Here is a 23,958-nt window from a genome sequence, read left to right on the forward strand (position 1 = left end):
ATTAGGGCACGTGAAACTCTCGTTTAAGTCCCCCCCAACCACACGCAGCGAGCTCTCTGTAAGCAAGATATACATTTACAGTTGGGGGACCATGAGAGACGTAGTCCATGCTGACAACTAACATGATGCTCACGTTAGACCATTCCAGGAGACATTGCCATGGACCATTTGCCCCCTTTTCTTCAATTACGTAGGTCCCTTAATTAATTCATAATTCCTCGTTCATATATTGATTAGGAGTCCCTGTTCTCGTTAACTCTAATGTCCAAAAAAACCATGGTCATTCACTGTTCAATATTAACCTAACCGCAGAAAAAAAAAAGTACAACAAAAAAGTTGAATGGTACTACCGTTGAATTAAGATCAAATGGTGAGTGACTAGAACATGTTTAGTGTATTGGTTAGTTACACTCCAATCCAATTTACATTTGTTAATTTGTATATATGCATACATTTTGTTATATATTCTAATTTTATAATATTAACCATTTGAAGGTCAACGAAAGCTATGGATACCGGCCATTTGACTACAAGAAGCAGAATGTAAATTCAACCCTATTGCGTGCGAGTGGAGATCACATTCACGTCCACACATTCATGAATAACCCTCCTCGTATATATCTTACTTACAGCGTATTCAGATATAGATTCAGAGACTCATAGATTCATGAATCCTCCATATATCTTAATTATAACATATATATAGTTAGTTAATTACGTCGGATTTAAATTAAGCTATATATATGGTTCTCTTCTCCCATACACGGACGTACGTGTTCATACTCTTCCCCTGCATACACGCATGCAATTTGACATATAGAATGCGACAAGACAATTAATTAATTACAGTATGTGTGTCGCTATATTTTGCTTCCCCATTTTCATGCATGATTCTCATTCTTTTCATATGCTAGAACCTAAACCACGTATATATGTTCACAATTACTGATTGCATATTGAACTACCCAATTTTTAGCATCTTGAGGATAATCATATTCAGAGTATATCTCACTTACGTTGAAGAATATTCGATGTGCACTTTTCGACAAAGGATAATACTTTGTTCCCCACATTGGAAATGCACATATTCTACCATTCTCAAATAACGTATTTTTATCATACATGATTTACAATTAGAATTGTTCAACTTATAAATCTTCATTTGAAGATCATTCTTATAAGAATAATTCGAATCAGAGATTGTTTAGTCATTCAAATATATCAAATAAAATGACGGTTCATATGTTACTTGGTACTCACACCGTTCTATTTGTTCTATAAATTTGGATGACTAAACAACCTCTAATTCGAATGACTTTTGTAGAAACACTACAGGAAAAAACATTTTGCCAGACGGAAAACCGTCATTGGCTAAATGGCAATTTGTCACCATAATACTAAACTAATAGAGGTTCGTCGGATAAAAATAGTCGGGCAAAATCTGTCGCGTGGAGTTTTATAGGACGGATTAAAAAGGCAATTGGGAGAAGAAGCCATACCTTCATTATTTTAGTTCTCGACTTTTATCTTACCACGTTGAGGAATAGCAGACGAGTGGTTTGCATTTCCTGGAAGTGGAGGTTTGGGGGAGACGCCTGCCAATTATGGTAACTAGGTTGCGGACGACATTTTTGTAAGTATATCGTTTTACGTTTTAAGTTTAAATTTTATTATAATAAAAATGGTTGAAATTATGATCGGTAATCTTAATTGGTTTCTCTCTTTTTTGTTGTAGACTTCTATGACATAGAAGAAGGACGAGTTCCTCGCCAACCTCTCCTAGCAGCTAGGGGGGTTTGGTTTTTTGCCAAAACCGAACCAAATCAAAATTTTGGTTCAATTCGATTTAGTTCGTTTTTTTTTTTTTTTGGTTCGGGGTTTTTTTTTTTTTTTTGGTTTTGTTTTGATTCAGTTTTCTTTTTTATTTTATAAACCTGATTTTTTTTTTAAAAAAATATGGATTTGGAAACGAGGCTTGCATTGGCACATTAATAATAAGAAAATGAGAAATCACAAAAACAAAACCACATATGACGTGCTTGGTCTATCCTTAGGTACTCTTTGCACACGTAACAGCCCCAAATGAAAACACCTTACCACTTCAGATATGTTGCACGAATTACAAAACGTCTCACCGATCAGTTCTAGTCGTTTATCTTGAATTTGTAGTGTCCATGCATTAAAACAAATTGAAACATGTATGATATGTTAGTAGGATATCATGTAAAAGGGGCTTTGCTGCAGACCTTCTATAATGTTAAATGGCATGTCATTATTAAAGGGGGTGCTTCGAAGTTTACACCGTCTAATTCACTTGTTTTATTAAAGTAAAATATCAGCACCTTGTTTGTTATACTTACATGTCCAAGAAGGTTAAGGTGGTGTTAAGGATGACTAAATCCCATCTTCTTCTTCCTACTCTAAAAGGATTCCTTAAGTGTAAAAGGATTTGATTCAGTTTGGTTTTCGAATGTTCAAAACCGAAACCGAACCAATACAGTTCGGTTCAATTCAGTTTTCTTTTTTTTCCTTTTTTTTTTTTTTTTTTTTTTTTTTTTTTTTTTTTTTTGGTTCGGTGTTTGGTCCGATTTTTTTTGGTTTTTAGTTTTTTGGACCCACCCTTACTAGGAGCAACATACGTGCCTATGGAGGAGCTGACACCTGATCAAGGTGTCTCTACAGTTGTTGATGGACGAGTTTGGGCGATGGAAAGGCAAGAAACTCAGCTGCCTAGGAGGGAGTCAGGTTTGGGACATTAGTGGGTTTTTTTGTTCAGCAAGCTCTCATCCTTCGACCGAATCGTCTTCTAGATTGTAGCAGGTGGAGGTGGAACTAGCGCGCTAAAGAGAATAAGATGGAGGTAACACTCCAAAGAGAAGAAGCGGGGCCCGATTGGGAGAAAAAGCTGCTTGCGAGCAAGAAATTACTACGCGTGATTGAGAATCAGTGTGCCTCTACATTGCTTGGATAGCCCAATCCTTGTCTGTTTCTAGCATTCGCATTCTTGAATCCCTGAGCGACCTTTAGGCGCCATTCCCCTAGCCACCTCAGCACCCACGTACCCAAGTTGCTTAGGTTTATTAGTTTAGTTTTTGTAACATAATTGTACGAAGAATTTTATTTTGAATGTAATTAAATAAATTTAAAAATTGTCATTGATTTTAGCATTTTAAGTTACTATAATTAGAACTAAATAGTTATTTCCTATTAATATTGTTTCGAAAACGATTTTTTTTTTTAAAACAAATGAACAAAATTAGCCTGATGAATAATTTCGTTGAGCAAACTTTATATATTTTTTATTTTGGTTTTAAACATATGCCCGACGACATGTTTGTCGAGCAAACTTTATATTCAGGTAATTAGACGCGAAGGATACTTCTCAATTTTATAAATGATTGGAATGAATGAGTATTCTTCTTGAATAATTCCTCTCTGATCGTCACTTAGTATTACAATCTAGTGATATTCCTCTTTACTTGTAAGTGAGAGGTCTTAAGTTTGATTTTCACCAAAGGTGAATTTGAACCACATTATTGCTAGCCCATTGTGAAACTTAGCATACTTTCCTAGCCCTTTAGTGTAAATAATGTTGTTTGTTAAGTAAAATAAATAAAAAATTCTTCTCCTACCTCCAAGTTGGCCATAATTTTCATTACTGCCTTTTAAGTTTTACCTTAAAACTACTGACTTATCCATTCCAATACAATCATCTATACCAAACGAAGCCTTATGTTTTTCTAAGTTCAATATACACGTTTCCCACTTTGATGGTGTGTTAACGTTAGAGTTACGGTATTAACAAAAACTTTAGAGTTATGGCTTCAATGCTAAGGCATTTAGCTCACACATTAGGACTGTCATGAGTGTGGGATAGAGTTATAATTCCTTAATTATTTGACATAATTTGGTCATATTAGCTAATCTAATATCTATATATCCCACCTTAATGTCTTATCTTCCCATCCATCTTTGAATGAATTTTTCGATTACATATTTGTCCATTTTTAAAATGACTACTTACCCTCTTTTGTGTTTTTTTTTTTTTTTTAAAGAAAGGTTTGGGCGTGATAACTCTCACACTCTGTTTTGACAATTTATCTACCTTAAACCCTAACTCATCTTCCCATCTCTTTTCATTCGTAGAAAGCAAAAAGAATGAACTTAGAAGATGACGTTTTTATTGAAGATGTAGAAGGTGATGTTTTATGGACGAAGTAGAATCTTATGTTTTCACTGAAGAGGTAGAAGATTAATTTTATGTGTTAGTCATTTGAATTTGTCGCAACCATATAATTGAATTTATCGCTATCAAACTTTTCATTTAAATTTGCATAGCTCTGTGGTTTTTCATTTCAATTCGCATACCTCTCTGGCTATGATTTGATATTTAACTTTTGCCTACAATATTATAATCAGTTGGGGTTTAGGTCAATAGTGCAAGTCACTTGGAGCTACCATGGTGGATTGGTTTACGTCTGTTCATACGCGTATTTTATATATGCATGTGTGTGTGCAGGCCCTTTATGTAAATCGATTCCCATTTTGTTTTTTTAAATGGGAATTAGGTGTGAGGCTCAATCCACACTTCAACAATCCGACAATCTATTTTGTAAGTCTCGATTCATAGATCATCCTTACAAAAATTCAATTCAATCCGAAACCATTTTCTTATTTAATTATCAGGATAAAATTACATTGTTTCTTATATAACAAGTATTTGTTAATTTCTTTAAACCTAATTGGATGTCTTAAACATTTTCAATTTGGCTAATATTTTGTAAGGATGATCTATGAGGTGCAACTTGAAAAATAGATGCTTCATATCGTTAAAGTTCAATGTAGTGTGGACCCGACAACCAATCCCCATTTTTATAAAAATTTGGGGATCACTTCGATTTCTTCTACGTGTGTATATATATTGAGGGTTATTTTAGGAATAATAGTGGGTAGGAAATAACATTTCAATTTTTTAACTTTTTATGGTGGGTGAGATTATAAAATGGGTGGGGAAATAAGACAATGGAGTAGGTCTAGCAGCTCTATATATAAAGTGAACATCCTAAAATGATGAAACATTTAAAATACCATAAATTGCCCTTTAAGAATTTCAAAAATTACATTTGAATAATTCACCACATTTTAAATTTGAAGAATTTAAAATTTAAAATATAGAAAAGAAAAAAAAAAACTCACGTTTGTGGGTGGTTTCATATTTTTACTTAATTTTTCTTTTTTTTAATAAAATATAAATTAGTTATTTAAATAAAAAATATATAAAAAAAGGCCAATTCTAACGGTTTGTGCGGCAACATGCTAGTATATATAAAGGGAGCACCCTAAAATGGTAAAACATTTAAAATACCATAAATTGCCCCTCAAGAATTTTAAATTTACAATTTAATTAAAAGGAGTTAAAATAATTCAACAAATAACAAAACTCCATGTTAGTGGGTGGTTTATGTTTAACTTCTAATTTATTTTCAAAAATATCTTTAATAATAATAATAATATATATATATATATATATATATAAAAACTTAAAAATTTTAATTTATTTTGTAAAAAAATATTTAAAAAAAATAAAACTTTAATTTAACGTACAAAGGCCAATTGTCACACGACTACACGTGTGACAAGAGGGTAGTGAATAACAAAACTAGATAAATAGTATTTTTGTAATTCTCAATCCTCATGTATATGTATTCCTCTACGTGAATATTGGCTGATTTATCATATATACACGGTTGACAAAAAAACAAATTAATCAGTAAGCATAGCAGGTGTCCCTTCATCCTTTCTATATAATTGAATCAAATCAAGTTGTTCGAAGTCGCACCTCCACTAGCTATAACCTATATCTACCAATAAGCGACTTATGATTTATATACAGAGGAGAGGACCATTTCATTTTCGTTATATAGTCTCTGTCGTGCACGGTTCTTTCGCACCAGGTCAAATTTTGTCTTGTTATTGGCCAAGTGGGTCACTGAAGGAGCAGTCAAGCATGGTGTGTGCCTCAATTCCTCGTCAAGGAGTAACATTTTATGAACAAGTATTTGTAATTATTTGCAAGCTGCAGGAATCCAAAGCATCCAAATCAACAGTAATCCCAGCGGCCCAGCCGAGTCATGCATGCAGTTTTCTCCTTATTGCGGACTCTTCCAGCCAATCTTTGAGAGTGAGAGTTGCTCGCTTTGTTTTATTCCTTCAATGTTTTTTATTGCGTGGCTAGATAGTACGCGTATATTCGCTGTTTTAAATTTTAATTTCTCTGACCTTTGAAATTGGACTATTGCATGTTCGCTTGATTGGCATAAGCCATTTGGTCTAGTGATATACTAAATTTAAAAATCATGAACATTTGTTTTTTCTTAGTTAGATGAAATACTAAATTTAAACATCATGAACAACAATAGTTTGAATAACTAAAAACAATGTTGAATGAGTTGACATCAGCTATTATAATATGTAATTTCGACATAAGAGAAGCTAATTTCATGACATGCTTTGAATTCACTGGGGCATCCAACAGAATCGAATCAAACTTTGGAGCATTGACTTATGCTTGCATTTGTTTCAGCTTTTTGATAAAATCATATTTTATATTAAAGGGTGAAGAAGTTAGGCTAAGTCACCCAATTGACAAGTCATAATAATGTGTTGTGAAACTTGTTATTCTTGAAAATTGAACTAAGACCTAACTTGTAAGTTAAAACAAAAAAGAAACCACTAAACCATAGTTGTAGTGACATGGTGCAGGCCTAATGTTAATGGTACCATCTCCTGAGTAGTCTTTCCCCATAGGAAAAAAAAATAAAAAAATGAGTTTAAAAGAAAAACTTTGGACTAATGAGAATATGTAGACTAATAATTTAAGACACTCTGGATTGCCGACAAGAGGACACTATTACATGGGAGCAGGACAAGTAAACCCTGAAATATATTCATAGGCCCAGACCCACAAAGACCAATACCTGGACACACAAACACTGGACCCAGTTCATTTGAGCTCCATTCTTTCCATTTCCTGCACCTCAGGTGGTATGTTGATGACAGTTCCAAACTTGAAAGACGTTAAACTGTGATGGCAAGATTAAATTTCTTTTATATCCACCCATTTAATTTTCTGTACAAAGTAAAACCAGTGGAATCGAAACATCAAATTTGTTTAATGAGTAGATTCCAGGAGCCTCAAGCGGCAAACTATCTTGAAACCTAGAGCACAAAAGCATGGTTGATGCTGCAGAGATAAGTACAAAGGTATGGTTGGTGCTGCAGAGTCTAAGTTTGAGTTGGATCAGCTTCTTCTGGACCTTGTTCAGATAGGAGACAGCATCATTTTCTAAATCTTCATCCTTAGACTTACTCTCAATGGCAGCACGCATGTCTTTGTCTCCAAGGGAACAAACTCAGCAGTTGCAGGATCTTGAACAGGTGCGTCTTTCGTAGGCACATGATATCAATATCAATCAAAATAATGGTCATTTGTACCTTCAACAATCTTAACAATTTGCATAGCACCAACACAAATCCATTTCACCCATAGTTCAAATTTATAATTCAGATAACTCTAATTGAAACAATTCTTCGTTAATTAACAATAACTCTAAACCGGATAATAATCATGAAAAAAATTTCATAAAACATAGCTCTATAAAATTCAAACCTGCGTTGCTGAAGTATGAATCAAAAGACTTGTTCCAAATGGTAAATAGGTCGAATAGTTAATAGGTTTTGGTGCAAAACTTAAAAATTATCACATATACTTACCTTCTTACCTTTATTTATTTTTTTTCATTCACAATCAATTTCAACATATTAAATAAACCTTATACTTATTTAAGACTTCTGAGAAGCCTATTCATTTGTAAGGCGCTGCTTTTGGTATGTCCCCATTGATGAAAATCATCGTGGAAACATTGTTGTCCAGAACAATTTTTCCTAAGTGTTTAAAGATGAAAAATCATATTAGCATTTTTGCAATAGAACATGAATACTGGGAACTAGTAAAGATAGACTAAAGCCTAAAGTGACGACGTCGAATCGACTGCTTCGTCGAAGCAGCTCGCCCAGCCGCCCGTCCTATGGCAATGTCTTACAAATTATCTCAAGTAGGCAAGGCTCTTGAAGCATCAAAGCCAAGACTAAAGCCTAAAGTGACGATGTGGGATCAATTGCTTTGTCGAAGCAGCTTGCCCAGCCACTTGTCTTATGGCAAAGTTTTGCAAATCGCCCCAAGCAGGCAAGGCTCTTGAAGCCCCCAAGCCAAAACTAAAACCTAAAGTGGTTGCGTGGGATCGATTGCTTCATTGAAGCAGCTCGCCCAACCACCCGTCCTACGGTAAAGTTTTGCAAAAACATAGTGAAATTGCAAGAATTAAGTAAAGCAAAGAAAGTAGTTTATTAAATTTCTAGCAAATTGATAAACTAGCTCAAATGCCAACAAAGTTCAAACAAAGCAGAGCAAAAGGAAAGAAACAAGAAAATTCCTAAGTCTGAGCAGGAAGACTACTCATTGACAACCTGCACGATCATTGGATCCTCGATTGTCATGCCTTCAGCAACCACACCGCTCTCACTAGCCAAAGCTTCCATCATTTCATCCTTAGTCGCCTCTGCCTGGACAGTCTCACCCTCAATTGCTCCACCAAAGGTAGCCTTAATGAGAAGTTAGGCAGATTCACTGGAAAAATGGAGTGAGTCCGGAATTCTTTCTTGGAAAATTCATAATTCAACGACCTACCCTAGAAATAGTCTACATAGCCAAGCTTGTAGAAATCAGTCTAACAAGAAGCAAGTGCAACTTCGCGACTGACCCTCTCATTTTTCAGCTGCTCATTCTCTTTAACAAGACCAGTGTGACAATCCTACAACTTATCTAATTCATGATTCAGGTTCTTGCTAGCAGACAATGTACCTTGCAATTCCACTTCCTTGGATTCAAGCTTACTGGCAACATCCTTGAGACAAGACACTTCATTATTGTGGAGCCAAAAATAATTGAGAAAAATATGGAGGCGACACGTGGATTCTAGGGTAAAAAGGACAAAATTACCCATGAGGAATACTGGAACTCCTACGCGCGAGCAATGGACAATCATAATTCAATCAAGGTCAAAAGTGCTCAAAATAGATAATTATTCAAAACCTATTTTATCCATCCTCATTAAATCCTCTCCACAAGGTAACCCCCAAATCATTACTTTCAAATTATATTAATTAGCTAATTAATTGATTTATTACTCAATTAATTTATTAATTAGCTAATAAATTGTGAATCACACCCAAAAAACCACATAAGTGGCCGGTCCCCATCTCTCCCAAAGCGGCCAGCCACATCCCTATAAATATCACCCCATTTTCTCCAAAAACCCAAGTTGAATCCTCTTGCTAAATTCTCTAAATTCTCCAAACACTTTTCCCTCAAAATTCTAACTTTGGCATCGAAGGTTCTTTGGCCAAAGCCCCCCCCCCCCCCCAGTTCATCGTGGGCGTGTAAGGCTCTTGGCCTTGACTTAAGCTGTTATTGTTTTGTAGGTGCAATTTTGTCCAAGAACAAGAAGGAGGAAATTTGCATCCACAATTAGGCGGGAAGATAAATTCTTATCCTTGGCATAACAGGCAGATCAAAGCTCCGAGTCGACACACTCAAAAGTCCTGAACCATTGGTGCAAACCAATCAACTTCCTTTTTTGCAGCTTCCAACATCGCCCCAATCGCATTAAGCTTAGCTTTCAAACTGCCAACTTCCTGGTGAATGGTTTCCAGCTGAACAAAAGTGGGGGTAGAGACATCATACCCCTTCAAAACAGCGAGTTCATATTTGAGTTTTTCAATCTTTTCGGCAGTTGAGCTAAGCTGAGCCATCAACAACTCCTTGACCTCCTTGGCAACTTTAGTAGTATCCAGATCAACCGCATGGAATCAACTACCAAGATCAAAATATTCTACATAGTAGTAAGCAGGGAAGACATTCTTGAATAGGCAGGATGTTTCGTAAAAGAGTTTGAGCAAAATACCTTCACAACACTATTAACAAACTTGGCGTATACATTAACGTCCTCAAACAAGTCAACTTTCAGCAGTGCACAAATCTCGGGAAATTCCTCATAAACAGATTTGGTGGACTTTTCATAACTGTCCACACGAGTAGACTTCTCCTTCTCAACAAACGAATCAGTCATATATGCAGGATGAACAGGCCCTAATGCCACCTTAGCAGCAGAATCCACATTTCCACTCTTCATAGTGGCGAGTTTCTCAGAAGCCAAACCGGACTTGGCTCCAAACGGACGTTTGGATACAAACCTAGACATTAGGGGCATCATAGAACCCTTACGCTGAGCAATCCTCTCGGCAATGGTCGTGGCCACCTTCAGAGCAGCAGACTTTGCAAGGTTAGACTCAACAGTGTTTTTCTCCCCTTTGGGATAAGTCAGATCAATGACAAGCTTTTTAGTAGCAAATGGGCCCTCATGAGCAGCATAAAAAGTCTTCGGCTTTTTCTCAATCGATGACTCTCAAGGAGGTGACGAAGATCTCTTCTTTACACTTTCATTGACAGCAAGCTCCACAGCGGCAATCGGACGAGCAAGCGCTTCCTCCTTGATCCGCTTAATCTTTTCCCTTAGAGGCATTTCACATTTCTCCAGATGAAGAGGACTGAACATCCAGCACCGCTCATAGTACTCAGGAAGAATACCGAAGGTAATGTGCACTTTCTTCATATCCGACAAAGTTCTTGGAGTTGAGCCAAATTTTGAATCTAGACAAAGTAAGAAGGATGATCAATAAATTAAAGTCAAGGGCAGCTCAACAAAAATTCCAAGCAGACCAAGAATGAAGCAATTTACTTACCATTGATAATTTCAATCAGAACGCGTAGCTCAGGCGAGGAGTTGAACTTTCACTCCTCGCTAGCCTCTAAGGTATCCCTCACCTACTCATGATCACCTTTGTAAGAAGCATTAAACAACCTCTAATGAGAACTCAGTTGCCCCACACTTTCCTTATGGCTAATCTTGAAAAAGTACCATAACTCATTAATGGTCAAGCCTAGATCAAAGAACTTGTTTAAGTTTGCGAACTCCACCATTACGCAAGCATTCGGGGAACATTGAGCAGGCCTGCACTTCATGTAACATATCACCTCTTGGAAAAGCACGACGTGGGAAAAGTGAATCCCCACACAAAGTAGTATGGATGGAATTTGATAGCTCTATTCCAAGCCTTGGCAACTTCACTACATGGTTTATGGCTACTATCATCCTTCACCCACTTGACGCGAACCCCTTATGGAATTGCATGTTTGTATGTCTCGATGAAATCCCAAAACAACTCATCGCAATTGATCTTGACATAAGCAGCCTTGAAGTAACCTACTTTGCCGAAGGAACCACCTTGACGATACAAGGGCAGAGGATATTCGTCACTCATGCTATTAGAGGAAGAAATCTAAAAAATTCTGAAGTACGAAAATAAATATTTACAAGGCAGCTTGGGAAAAAGAAAACAAAAAGAATTTATATGAAGAATCGCAGAAGCACAGCATCCGCACGCCAAGCCCTAACCAATTCTCAGCAGCCTAAAAGGTTAGCCTTTCCCCCATCGTGGGCCAAATAATAGGAGCCCAGCAACATGCCAGGCCCTATGACATGGTCCATTTTTTCTCTTTCTCGTGCTTAGCCAGGCCCAAGGTTCTCTCGACCTAGTTTGTTAGTGGGGAGCGAGTGCCCATAGCCTCTCTCCTTCTCCTTCACCTCCAACGAGCCCAAGCCCAGCTCAGCGCCCCTATGCATTCGGCCCATACACCGAGTCGTCACCTAGCCCATGCTAACGCACGCTGAGCCCTAGCTCGCACCACCAGCACCTCAGAGAAACTAACTTAGGCATTGAAGATCCATTAGCCTAACTCCACATTCCCTCCAAAACCCACCTCGTGGGCGCTTGAGGTTTAGGTGTTTGATCAAAGGTATTGATTTTTTTATACGTACATTTCATCAAGATTGAAGACGACGAAAATTCGCTACCACACACGTGTCATTTAATGAGTATGAAAGATAAATTCACGAAGGTAAGAGACATAAGTGAATCCATCATGGACTTGGTTGGTCCCAGAAGTTCGAAGAAACGCATGTGAGGATTTTTGAGGATCACCCAACGGTCTTGGTAGGTGGTGGAAGAAAGAAGACCACCATGGCTGTGCATGTTGTGCAACACAAGCTTTAAACCAATAACAAATATATATATATATATATATATATATATATTATATATTTTAGACAAAGAGGAACACATAGAAAATTATCATGGCCTTGTTGTTCTTAGACCTTTGTTCCAACGAAGAAAAACTTTCTCTCTCCATTTCTAAAGTGACTAACTCTCCATTTTTCCTTTTTCTTTTTTAATTGTTGTCTAATCAGGTTGTGCCACCTAACATTTAATTAATAAATTGATGGTGTATTACTAAACAAATACTTTTTATACAATATGTTTGACACCGTTATTTTTTTTTAATTCACTATAAATTTATATGATATCTGAAAAATATTTCGTAAAGTGCTATGAACATGTAATCACTTGAACTTTCATCTCATAACATCTAATTCACTAAAATGTTAAAGCAAAATTTTTGATATTTTTATAAGTTATATGTTAAACAATAAACCTAAAATAATAAATTTAAATTCTCAACACAAGTATAGTTTTTTTTTTTTTTTTTTTTTTTTAATTTTTTTTATGTGTAAACATATACTATTTATATGATATAATAAATTAAATTAAATTTTCCTATTCCGCTTAGATCCGTCTAGGTGCATAGGTGTTAGGCCACAATCTGCCGTCCGACTAGCACCTAACGTACCTTGATTAGGACTACCCGATGTTAGAATCTTGAATCTCACCACTGGTTGAAGGTCAATGTAATTCCTCTAAAATCTTACTCTTAGTCTTTACTCTTTCCACTAGACTTGCACTGAAGCCATCTCCAACCGAAATGACTAGACATGGCCTCCCCATGGAGAATTATAGGCTTGCAAAATAGAATCCTTAAACAAACAGTATCAAGTCATACTCATATACTATCTTCAACCGAAAAGGCTAAACATAGTCATCTCAATAATTTATTAGTTTTAAGTTTATACCTTAAATTTGTTGGTTAATTTAATTAAACTACTGTTGAATGTTTTCAAATCTAGCCGTTGAATTTTAATTAATTATTGCAATTGGGGTGGCTACATTTGGCTAGCCTGATACCCTATTGGCCAAATAATGACTTGATAAATTCCATAAAATTATAGATCAGCCATTGATTGGGAATTAATTTTTAGGCTAAGGTCATTTTTTGGCTTTTGATTTTTTAGCTCTCTCTATTAGACATAGGGCTGGTTCAGTATGGGATACCGAAAACCATGTCCCGATTCCCAAACCAAAGTTTTCGAGAATCAAAAATTTTATGACCGATCCCAAACCAAATTTTTGAGAATTCCAAAATAATTTATGGATTTTGGAACAAATCGATAATCCCAAAATAGTGACCAATGCATAAATTGCCTTAAGATCTGCTAAACTAAAGTAACAAAACGACAAAGCTATACAGATTACAAACCAGATACAAAGCTATACCTTATGCCAAATCCTTCATCTTTTTCAATTAGACGCAATAACTATATAAAACCTGAATTGGTAGCAAATGATGCAATAACTTCCAGACTAAATATTATGGAAATAACTTACTAACAAGAAAAGCTCTTCAGCTCCATTAAAAAGAAAAATAACAGGTCGACGAGGAATCCATCCAGAATCCACCCTTAGCCTGCTATTTCCAGCATTGATGCTGCAAAAGAATAGAAAAATAAAGAAAATGACGAACTTGCAAGAAATGGTTAAAATGCCCCAAATTTCAAAAATTGAAAACCCCCCAAATCCAAAACCCTAGAATTCAAATGCCCAACTTAAAAACGAATTGAAGTAGCAAACAGACTTTACCACATCAAGATTACCAGATGAAGACAAGAATATTACCTTAATGAAGAGAGAAGTAGAAGGAAGTAGAGGTGGCTGTATTGATTATCAAATGTAGAGGAAGTTGTCAAATGCAAAAAGAAAATGGAAGACTGGAGTTTGGATGTAGTATGAAGGTAAAGGGGAGAGAGTGAAGGAGTGGAGGGAGAGAGAGATTTGTGGATCTGAACTGAAAGGAGTACATGAGTAGGGAGGGAAGGAAGTGAAGGTGAGGTGAGGTCAAAGAGTTTGGCGGAGAAGTTGGAGAGTGAAGGTGAGGTTAGGTTTCATTTTGAATAAACGGCTGATATTAATTCTCAACCAATCCAACGGCTTATAATATATAAAACTATATATATTTTAATTTTGATTCGGTTTGGAAATATCGAAAAAGTCAGATTGTGAGACCAATTCCCGTACTGAATAGTTTGGGATCGATATCAAAATTTTCGAGATTTTCAGTTTGGGATTTTTTTGGTCCGGTTCGGGATTTTGTCGGGATGTTTTTTTTACATCCCTAAAATTTGGACATGGCATTAGGAATCAGGATGGGTTTGGAATAAAGATGGGTCCAAAGACTTCAAAGCAGGAAGAAGGTGTGTCATTTGAAGCAAAGTAGCACACGTCGTCTCGTCGTCTGGCTTGTCTCCAAGTCCAAGCGATATTTACTCACACTCTCACAGCTTCTGAATTCTGTTCTATCGGCCCAGGTCAGTTGGCTACTGTTTTTCCCTTTCAATTTTGATGTGAAATCTTACCATGTTTGGAACCAATGTTAGGTTAATTTCAGAATTGGAATTTTGAGTTTTGGTTTTTTTGTTTTACGAAGTTGAGCTGTTTTTTCTCTGTTGTGGATTGCTTTTATGGCATTCCATGATTTGATGACAGAGAGTAGAGACCAGTACTGAATAGGAACAACCTGAAAATTGAACTGCAACTGCATCCCAAGAGAGTTGAAGGCGCTACTCCAACAGTCCAACTACCGCAGCCGGCTTCTCTCTCTGCTCTGCAAATTGCAGAACTTGAGACGATGAGGCATTGGGACCAGTGGGCCGAAGAGGCTCTTCACAAGCTTGATCGTCTGCAGCTTCTTCGTTCTCTCAGACCCATTTACCTCCATAATGGACCGATCCAAGAAGCCCAGAAATCTGCCGAAGATGAATTCAACGTGTTCGATGAAATGCAGACATGGGACCGCTCGTCTGTGGAGGTTCACATTCCCGAACCCACATTCGAAAAATGGCTCCATGACATTCCCAGTTCCGGTACAGTTCAATACAACCATTTTCCATTATATTATTTTCTTGGAATTTGCTCTAAATTACATTTGTGGAGTTTTTAGGAGATGAGGAAGGTACCCAGAAGTTTAAAAAGCTGCTACTTTTCTCTGGAAATGACTATTTAGGCTTGAGTTCACATCCTACTATTGGAAAAGCTGCTGCTAAGGTTCTCTTCCGGACACCACTTCTCAAAAGATATCTTTAATTCACCATGTTCTAAAATCATGTAATGAGAATTTATATTCAACCAGGCAGCGCTAGAACATGGAATGGGCCCGAGGGGCTCTGCTTTAATTTGTGGATACACTGATTACCATAGGCGATTGGAGTCATGCTTAGCAGACTTAAAGAAGAAAGAGGTATAAGCTGCTCTGTATAGATAATATACACTACTAATTTGCCCTCTTTATTTGGATTTTGTCATTCCCTTTTGTGCTGTTATGTAACAATGGTGACAAGGGACCGTAACCTGAGACTTACTTTTAGACTGTATCCCCTTTTACGAACGGATTCCCCATACAATGAATATCATTTCCTTTTCCATTTCTAGATGAAGATTACAGTTTTGATTTGCATGATTTGCTCAACTGAGTATGACCATCTGAATTATGATTACAAAGTTAAGTTTTTGGGCGAAGTCCTTTGACATAATTGCTTGATTTATTGGCAGTCCAGGGCGTTGGGTAATATTGTTTTGACCTTTTTTTATTTACTCAATTACTTTTTCGTGTTTTTGCTGAAAACTGATGAAATCTTGTTTAAACTTTATCCACTAGGATTGCCTTCTTGTTCCCACAGGGTTTGCAGCCAATATGGCCTTGATGGTAGCTTTGGGAAATGTTGGCTCTCTTTTGTCCGCTGGAAAAATGCCTTTAACTAATGAAAAGATTGCAATTTTTTCTGATGCACTGAACCATGCGTCAATAATCGATGGTATTCGTCTTGCTGAACGACAAAAATCTGTAGAGATATTCATCTATAGACATTGTGACATGACACACCTTAATGCATTGTTGTAGGTCTTAAACTTTTGGTTTAAATCTTTGTGTCCCTCTTCTTATTGGATATCTACTTCACTATCTCCGTTGGCTAAAAATGCAATTGTTGTTTTGATAGATCAAGTTGCACAATGAGGAAGAAAGTCGTTGTGACTGATAGGTAAATGTTGCTATTTTTAGATTCTACTTTCTATATCCTCATTTCAGTCGGAATCAGTTTCATCTTCATACAATGTTCTATTTTGTTTTGTTTGTTATCTTTCTCATGACTTGCATTTGTCTCTCACTGCAGCTTGTTTAGTATGGACGGAGACTTTGCACCAATCACTGAGCTTGTGAAGCTACGCAGGGAGCATGACTTTCTGTTAGTTATTGATGATGTAAGTCCTAGTAAAAAACTTGTCAAATCTTGTACACATGGTACACATCAAATTGTCATAGTTGTGTTACGGTTGAGTTGTCTAGTTACACACGCAATTCAACTAGTCCTTGAGTAACTATGTCCATATTGCAGGAAAAAGTTGCTGTTTTCTTTCATTTTTTATTTATGTGGTCTAAGGTATTAATGATAAAAGGAAAATATACTCCTCTACTCAGGCTCATGGAACATTTGTTTGTGGAAAAAATGGTGGTGGAGTGGCTGAGGAATACAATTGTGAAGGTGATGTTGACATATGCGTTGGGACTTTAAGTAAGGCTGCAGGTTGCCATGGCGGATTCATCGCATGCAGGCAATTATTCATTCTAGCATTTTCTTAGTAAATAATACATAATGTAAATGTTTGGTGTACAGTAGTTGTAGCAAATATGAAATGGAAATGATGTGCTCTATTCGTGATTTACTAAATTCCTTTAAAATGTTAAATATAGAGGAAAAAACTGTTGCAATTTGTGTCAAAACTTCATACTTTAGGTGCCAATGTCAAAACTTCAGACTTTAGGTGTCGATGTATTGGATTCTTGTGTGTTTCATCTCAGTTTGTGGAAAGTTATGAAATGTAATTACTCATTTTCTTTATTGTCATATAAACAGCAAAAGGTGGAAGCAATTCATACAATCAAGGGGTCGTTCTTTTATATTTTCAACTGCTACGCCAATACCAATTGCTGCTGCTGCTTATGGTAATTTATATAATTTTGTTTGGTTAGGGTGCTTTACTTGAATATAATTGCTTTCAAATATGTACAAGTTATTGCCACATTAGCTTTGGCCAACTTGCAAGCCGGCTTGAGCATGGGTCAAGCTTGGGTTGCAGACTTGTGGAAACCCTGTGTTATTGTTTAGATGGATGACGCAATAATATCGTCATGTTGAGTAGTCTTTCTATGGGCGGTGGTGTGTGAGAAATAAGGGAAGTATATGGGGAAAGGACGGATGAAGAAGGGTGATGGGATAGTTTTTGGCATTTGGTTTTTAGTTTTCATTTTGTCTCTTTCCCTATACAACTCTCTCATAATTCGTGTCCACTCTTCTTCATCCTTCATTTCTCCTATGCATTTCCCCTTTATCTCTAACACAAAAGGTGAAAACCAAAAACAAAAAACCAAATGGTTATCAAACAGGCCGGCGCTCCATTACTTTATCAGTAATTTATCATCAATTGTTCACTTGGTGTGATTATAGCATTTCCCCCCTCTTTTGTTGTACTTCCTGTGGTTAATAATACAAATTGAACTTTGCAGCTGCTGTTTTTGTGGCAAGAAAGGAAACATGGCGTAGAAGGGAAATTTGGAATCGGGTGAAAGACTTTCGTGCTCTCACTGGAATTCCCATAAACAGTCCCATAATATCGCTCATAGTAGGGAGCGAAGAGAAGGCTCTGCAAGCCAGCCAGTTCGATTTCCCACTCTATCTGTTTGTCTGTGATTTGTAGATCATTCAACAACTGCTTCTAACTTTGTTATCATCAACGAACAGGAGTTTGCTAAAATCTGGCTTCCATGTGACTGCAATCAGACCCCCAACAGTGCCACCCAACTCATGCAGGTCTGTGACAAATCTTCTTTACACTTTCCGTTCTACTACAGTGCATTTACAAGTTCAGGTTATACTCATCTTGTTCGTTTCGTTTTATGATGGTTTGCTATTTGACCTTATAAGTACTATGTTGTTTCTCTGTGTCCTTTACATCTTCATTTATTTTTTCTGACCAGGTTACGTGTGACATTGAGCGCAACGCACACGAGGAACGATGTCGAGAGGTTCACAGCTGCACTCTCCCGTTGCGTCAATTTCCAAGAAATTGGTATCCATGGCTCAAATGGATATGCAAGGCTTTAGGATTTTCATTCGCTAGATTGCAATAGTTCATTGATGTACTAATAATGAATAGAACATCACAGCTGCACTATCTATTGGTCGCAGACTTGAGCGTAACCAAGTTGGTTAAAATAATGCTTCTTTCTTTTGCACGTAAGTTTGAATTGACAAATCCCCCTCCATGTAGTTAGTAAGAGTAGAATCTCGCTTTGTTAACAAAAACTAATTTCAAAATCTGCCATGCCAGATTTTGAAGTCTCTTTGAAATTAATTTCAGTTTTTGTTTTCATTTTTTTCCCACCCTTTTTCATTTACCAATTTTGTGTCACAGAACCGACATCGTCCAAGTGTCATCAAAAGTAATAAAAAAGAATAATGATAGGAAGCAAATTTTTTAAATCAAATTTGCAAACCAAATGATGTGGTTATTGATGATTAAATTATTACTTAAACGTTGATTAACATGTTTATTTTCTATTTGTGACACATCATTTGATTTACAAATTTAGTTAAAAAAATTTGGTCTCCCTAGAATTACCATTAAATTATGTAGCTTCCACATAAGCTGCCTAAAATAGTTTAAAAAAAAAAAAAATGTGGTACAAGCCACTTAGTAATACGGTCTAGTGGTATTGCTCTTTTTGTAAGTGAGAGATCTTAGGTTTGATTCTTGTTAAAGATGAATTTGAACTACATTATTATTAGCCCATTGTGAGGCTTAGCCCATCCCCATCCCCCTTTAGTATAGATAATACCATTTGTTAAAAAAATAAGAAAAATAAAAAAATAATAAAAAAACAATAATTATGGTACAAAATTATGGTAAGAATAACATTTTTGTTATTAAGGAGACTCTTATTTACAACTCATATCATAATAGACACTTACAAGATTTGCACTTGTGCATTCGTTTCTTTTAAAATTTAGTTTTTCCATATTTCATTATCCAATTTGTAAAAAGAATAAAAACTAAATTATAAAAAAACAACTTCCTCATCAACTCATTAAGGTCTTAGATTCGTTTCTCTTATTGTAAAGTAAAACTTAGACATAATGTATGCACTTTATTTCTCTCTTCACATGAAATAATGCGTATAACATGTTTTTCTTGATGGATAGCCCCTAAATTCTTGTACACGAAAGGCATGCAATGGTGCCAAGATAGCAAGAGTGACGCAGAAGACATGCAATGGTGCCAAGATAGCAAGAGTGACGCAGAAGACATGCAATGGTGACAAATAGCAAAAAGTGACGTGGAAACTGGAAAGCACGAAAGCCATGCGATTCTAGGTTGTTTCGTCAAACTTGTGTACCCTTGAGGCTTCCCTATAAATTAAAGGAGCTAATAGTAGTCATGTGACTATAACATACTATTAAAGAATTGGTAGAGCCGAAATGAGAGACAGGCCTCTCAGAAGCCAATGGAAATGGGTAGCTGGGAGCGGCCTCATAATTTCTTTTCATCTCCTTCATGAAAATTATGGAGATTACCTCCCTCCCTTGCCACCCATTTCTATTGCTTTTGGGAGTCTCTCCCTTTTCCCTTCATGCCATCCACTCCCTATGTTGACGATCTCTCTCTCTCTCTCTCTCTCTCTCTCTCTCTCTCTATATATATATATATATATATATATATATGTTATTTCTGATTTCTTCTACTTGAAATTATGAAGGCATGTGATAATCACTAAGGGATCATTTGGTATGCTTCTTGAATCTAGTTATAAAATTAATAAATATTGAGTAATGTAGCTATATTCATTATTTTTGAAAATAAAAATTGGTTCTAAGAAGAATACTAAACATGGCCAACTATCTTAGAAAAATTTCCTTTCCAATTTCTTGAGGTCTTCAACAAGATTCAAGACTAATGCAATTGTGGTAAATGCTTGCAACGTTTTCTTATTTTTTTTTTTATAGGTGATGATTAAGTAGCTAATTACAGATGTATGTGCACCGAGTTGGCCCTTCAACTAGCATTGCAATTAGAAATTGTTCTATGAAAAAAAAAAAAAAATTGAAAGAAAGATAGCATGAAACAAATAAATTAGTTTTGAGCACTTACTTGATAACAATTAGTAATTATATATACAGCATATGCTGGGATTTTTTTATTTATTTGTCAAATATACATTCTGGGATTTTAGTCAAGCAAAGCTAGCACACTTGGGAACTCCTCCTTTGCCAAATCAAAAGCATATATAGATTTATTTTTATTATTATTTTTAGATTAAGAGCATACGACTTCTTCAGTCAACTAAATACAAGTATGCATCGGCTGGAACAAAAACCAATTTACTTGTGCTGCATCAAACAAATAAAGATAAAAGGAAATGAACACAAAAACCAACTTTAAGGAAGATTATTATTAAGAAAATTACTGCAGCGACTATATGATTATCATATTCACTAGCACATCAAAATATACAGGCAGGAATACAAGGAGAAGGATTGAAGCATATCTGAAAATTCAGTATTTAATTTCATTTTTCAGCAGAATAATAGCGAAAAGGCAAACGAAAAATGAATAGAAATCGACCAAAAAGAAAAAAAAAAGAGAAAAGAAAAATACATAGAAAATTGAGAGAACAGTCCACAGACCTACCAGTAGTAGACATTGTCTTTCGATGTTCATGCTGCTTATCTATCATCTTTCTTCAATGGGATTTGAGTCTTTTTTCCCTTCCATTCGAGCCCATCATAATCGTTGAGCCAGATTAGTCTCGTTGTATGCAATCATGTCATGAATCTCACAACACCCCTGTAATGTATATTGGCCACTACGAACCACACCCTAGTCATAGTCATTGTTGCCATTAACCTTCTTGATAAGTTAATATTATATTATATATTTTACCTTATTCTTAGTATAATTTGATAATTATTTTGGTAAAATTTTGATATTGTGCTTTATATTTTCAATATAGAACATTCGACTTCCTTTGGAGAAAAACATGATCAAACGGACGAATTTTGGAGTGATTTAAATTGGAGGACATACGTGTGTCTCTTGGCTTGTTCGTGTCAAAATTTGGGATTTTTCTACCAAGCAGTTATTTTCTGGAGATCACATAAAGAAGCAGTGCGAATTGTTGGAAATTGACGTTTTTGGGCTTAAATACACTTTTTGAAGCCCAAGATGACCTCAGATGGGTTCATAGCCTTCTAAAGAAGTGTTCAGAATAGTCCAAGATTTAAATCTAGCTATTTTGAGTCAGTTTTGGAGCTGATTTGGGTCCAAAACGTGGCTGTACATAATTAATTAATTTGATCAAATATGATGTATGTTGTGAATTGTGATATCATGATGAGACATAATGATTTATATGTTGGATGGGAGAGAAATCATGTTTTTATGGGGGTTGGTTATGTAGCTTGAGTCCAGGAATTACATGTTGTCAGGTTATAATAAATGATTAAGAAATGTTATGCTTTTATGCTTGAACTTAGTAGAATAAACATTTGGTTTTGTGGAAATGAACTACGAATGACTTGATCCCTATTTGAGGGTACGTAGGCAGTCTAACGAGGAGGTTAGATGCAGCCATAAGGTAAACGAAAGATTTCTTTGCAATTTGATTCTTGAATTGTGATTGCCATATTCCTAAGACGGGGTATGTGAGTTATACGAGTATTTGGGCGACGTCACGTGTCGATCCTAGACGTATGTTGGGATCGGGGCGTAGCAAATTCAGTCGGAATGCCACCGGGGAATTGAGTATTGCTTCTTGTGATAGTTGTAAGTTCACCTAGGACGAATGCCACGTCTTAGGGGTTGCATGGTTTTTCAAAGGGTTTTCACAAAGCATAATGAGCCATGCATGTTTATGTTTAATCTGAATGCCACAGATGGATTACATGTTTGATATACGTTCTAGCTTGAATGCCACAAGTAGAATATGCATTAGGAAAACCTAACCTTCAAAGTTGCATGGATAATTCATAAGTAATTGGTAAATCTACATAGGATTATTAAGAGAACGGCGGAACCCTAGGCTTTTTACAATTTGGTTTTCAAAACGTTTTCCTTTGTTTTCTTTACTTTGCTAATTTCTTTAATCATTTTAATTAAATTCGTTTTTATTATTTTTAAATTCAAAATCAACCTTTTCCAATCTTTGTTTTCAAATAATTAGCTAAGAATTAGTTTAAATACATATTATTCATTCAATTGCGGCGAAAAACGACCTTAATTACTTGAGCCATTTATACTATAACTACACTATTTTCTTACAAGTATTTTTTGTGTTTTTATCCCTACTTTTACAGGTGATAAAATTCCTATCACTTCTCTTCTTGGTTATCGATCCTTATCAACTCCATGTCCGTTGGTGAACATTTTCTGATCGCAACTGCACTGCTTTCCTTTACCTAGATTGGAGACCATACAAGCTCAAACGTTTTGAAAATATTTAATTATAGAGCTTAATTAGTCCAAGATTCAGGCACGTTATGTTCTGTCATGATCCAGAAATTAGTATTGTCACAACCATCATACTGCACAGGGATACACACAGGTATCCTCCAACAATCCCTAGATGTCGGAAGGACCAATCGTACTCGTATTCGGTAATGAAAGGCAGAGGCACCACCCGGAACTCCTCCTTGGCCAAATCAAAAGTAAAGATATTAGGTTGTCTATAGTGTAATCCGAGCCAATACGGTGCCTCATTGATCAACAGAGTGACTCCATGTCCAAGTGATCATTAAAGGCTTCAATCCTTTCACAAACGTTGGCTCTTAATGACTTCGGAGAGTCAGATCTTTCATAGAATTCCAACAAGTTCTCCAATGGGTTAAATTTTGAAGGAAGATCAACAGTAGTGTAGTTGATGCTCAAATATGTGAAGTTCAATCTAATTAAACCAATAAGAAATCAGGTTATAAATGAGATTTTAAAAGTGTAATAATAGTAACTTTTTTTCTTAATGAAAAGGCTTATTATATTAACACCCCACATATTGTTGAATAAACCCCACATACTTAATACACCATACATTTGCTTTTTTAATTAAAAATTATCTTAATACATCTGATATACTTCCCCATAACACCCTCTTACCCCCACATTCTTAACATACACCTCATATTTTCTCCATACACCCCACATTTTCTACACACCCCACATTTTTCAAATCTTATAACACTTATTTTTAAACGTCTTATGATTGTTTTTTTTCATTCTACTCTGTTGTTTTTCGTTCATTTTTAAATGGCTTAGTTGGCTCATTGAACTATGACTCGAGTTTATTGCTTCACCATCCGAATCACGCTCTAACATCTTAGAAATTAAACATCTTATGATTTTGTTTTTTGTTCTACTCTATTGTTCAGGTAAGGGTTTTCCTGTGTAGCCTATTAATTTTCGATGGTGATTTTGATACATGTGAACTTTTAAGTTGTGCTTTGATGTAGT

At 35.9% G+C, this 23,958-nt stretch overlaps 1 protein-coding gene and 2 long non-coding RNA genes across 7 annotated transcripts; 2 read left to right on the top strand and 1 right to left on the bottom strand.

The window, feature by feature from the left end:
• Positions 1-1,306: 1,306 nt before the first annotated feature.
• LOC148690671 (uncharacterized) lies at positions 1,307-3,164 on the top strand. Its single transcript, XR_015956647.1, has 2 exons — positions 1,307-1,633; positions 1,736-3,164. It is a non-coding gene; the product is annotated as an uncharacterized LOC148690671 (long non-coding RNA).
• A 3,945-nt stretch (positions 3,165-7,109) lies between these two features.
• On the top strand, positions 7,110-18,831 carry BIOF (biotin F). 5 transcript variants are annotated; one of them, XM_088685670.1, is made up of 13 exons: positions 7,110-7,437; positions 14,552-14,714; positions 14,893-15,269; positions 15,347-15,450; positions 15,536-15,643; positions 16,061-16,299; positions 16,401-16,442; positions 16,575-16,662; positions 16,880-17,013; positions 17,316-17,404; positions 17,966-18,116; positions 18,201-18,269; positions 18,437-18,831. In XM_088685670.1, the coding sequence occupies exons 3-13, from the start codon at positions 15,035-15,037 to the stop codon at positions 18,561-18,563; spliced, it is 1,386 nt and encodes a 461-aa protein (XP_088541796.1). In that variant the 5' UTR covers positions 7,110-7,437; positions 14,552-14,714; positions 14,893-15,034; the 3' UTR covers positions 18,564-18,831. The 5 variants fall into 5 exon arrangements, with proteins under 5 accessions (XP_088541796.1, XP_088541795.1, XP_088541794.1 ...); XM_088685669.1 differs by having other exon boundaries at positions 7,314-7,437; positions 14,545-14,714; positions 18,201-18,327; XM_088685668.1 differs by lacking the exon at positions 7,110-7,437 and having other exon boundaries at positions 13,201-14,714; positions 18,201-18,327.
• On the bottom strand, positions 7,304-14,166 carry LOC137734823 (uncharacterized). Its single transcript, XR_011068584.2, has 3 exons — positions 14,026-14,166; positions 13,738-13,837; positions 7,304-7,443 (listed from the first exon to the last, which is right to left on the bottom strand). It is a non-coding gene; the product is annotated as an uncharacterized LOC137734823 (long non-coding RNA).
• Positions 18,832-23,958: the final 5,127 nt, after the last annotated feature.

This window comes from Pyrus communis, chromosome 15, assembly GCF_041283825.1.
Source record: "Pyrus communis isolate YQ-2024b chromosome 15, ASM4128382v1, whole genome shotgun sequence".
Lineage (NCBI taxonomy): Eukaryota > Viridiplantae > Streptophyta > Magnoliopsida > Rosales > Rosaceae > Pyrus > Pyrus communis.

Bases quoted from the DNA above. Each gene is read 5' to 3' on its own strand.
- BIOF (XM_088685669.1), top strand. From the start codon at position 15,035: ATGAGGCATTGGGACCAGTGGGCCGAAGAGGCTCTTCACAAGCTTGAT. The intron at 16,300-16,400 runs GTAGGTCTTAAA...TTGTTTTGATAG, and splicing joins ACACACCTTAATGCATTGTT to ATCAAGTTGCACAATGAGGA. The intron at 18,328-18,436 runs GTTATACTCATC...TTTTCTGACCAG, and splicing joins CAGTGCATTTACAAGTTCAG to GTTACGTGTGACATTGAGCG.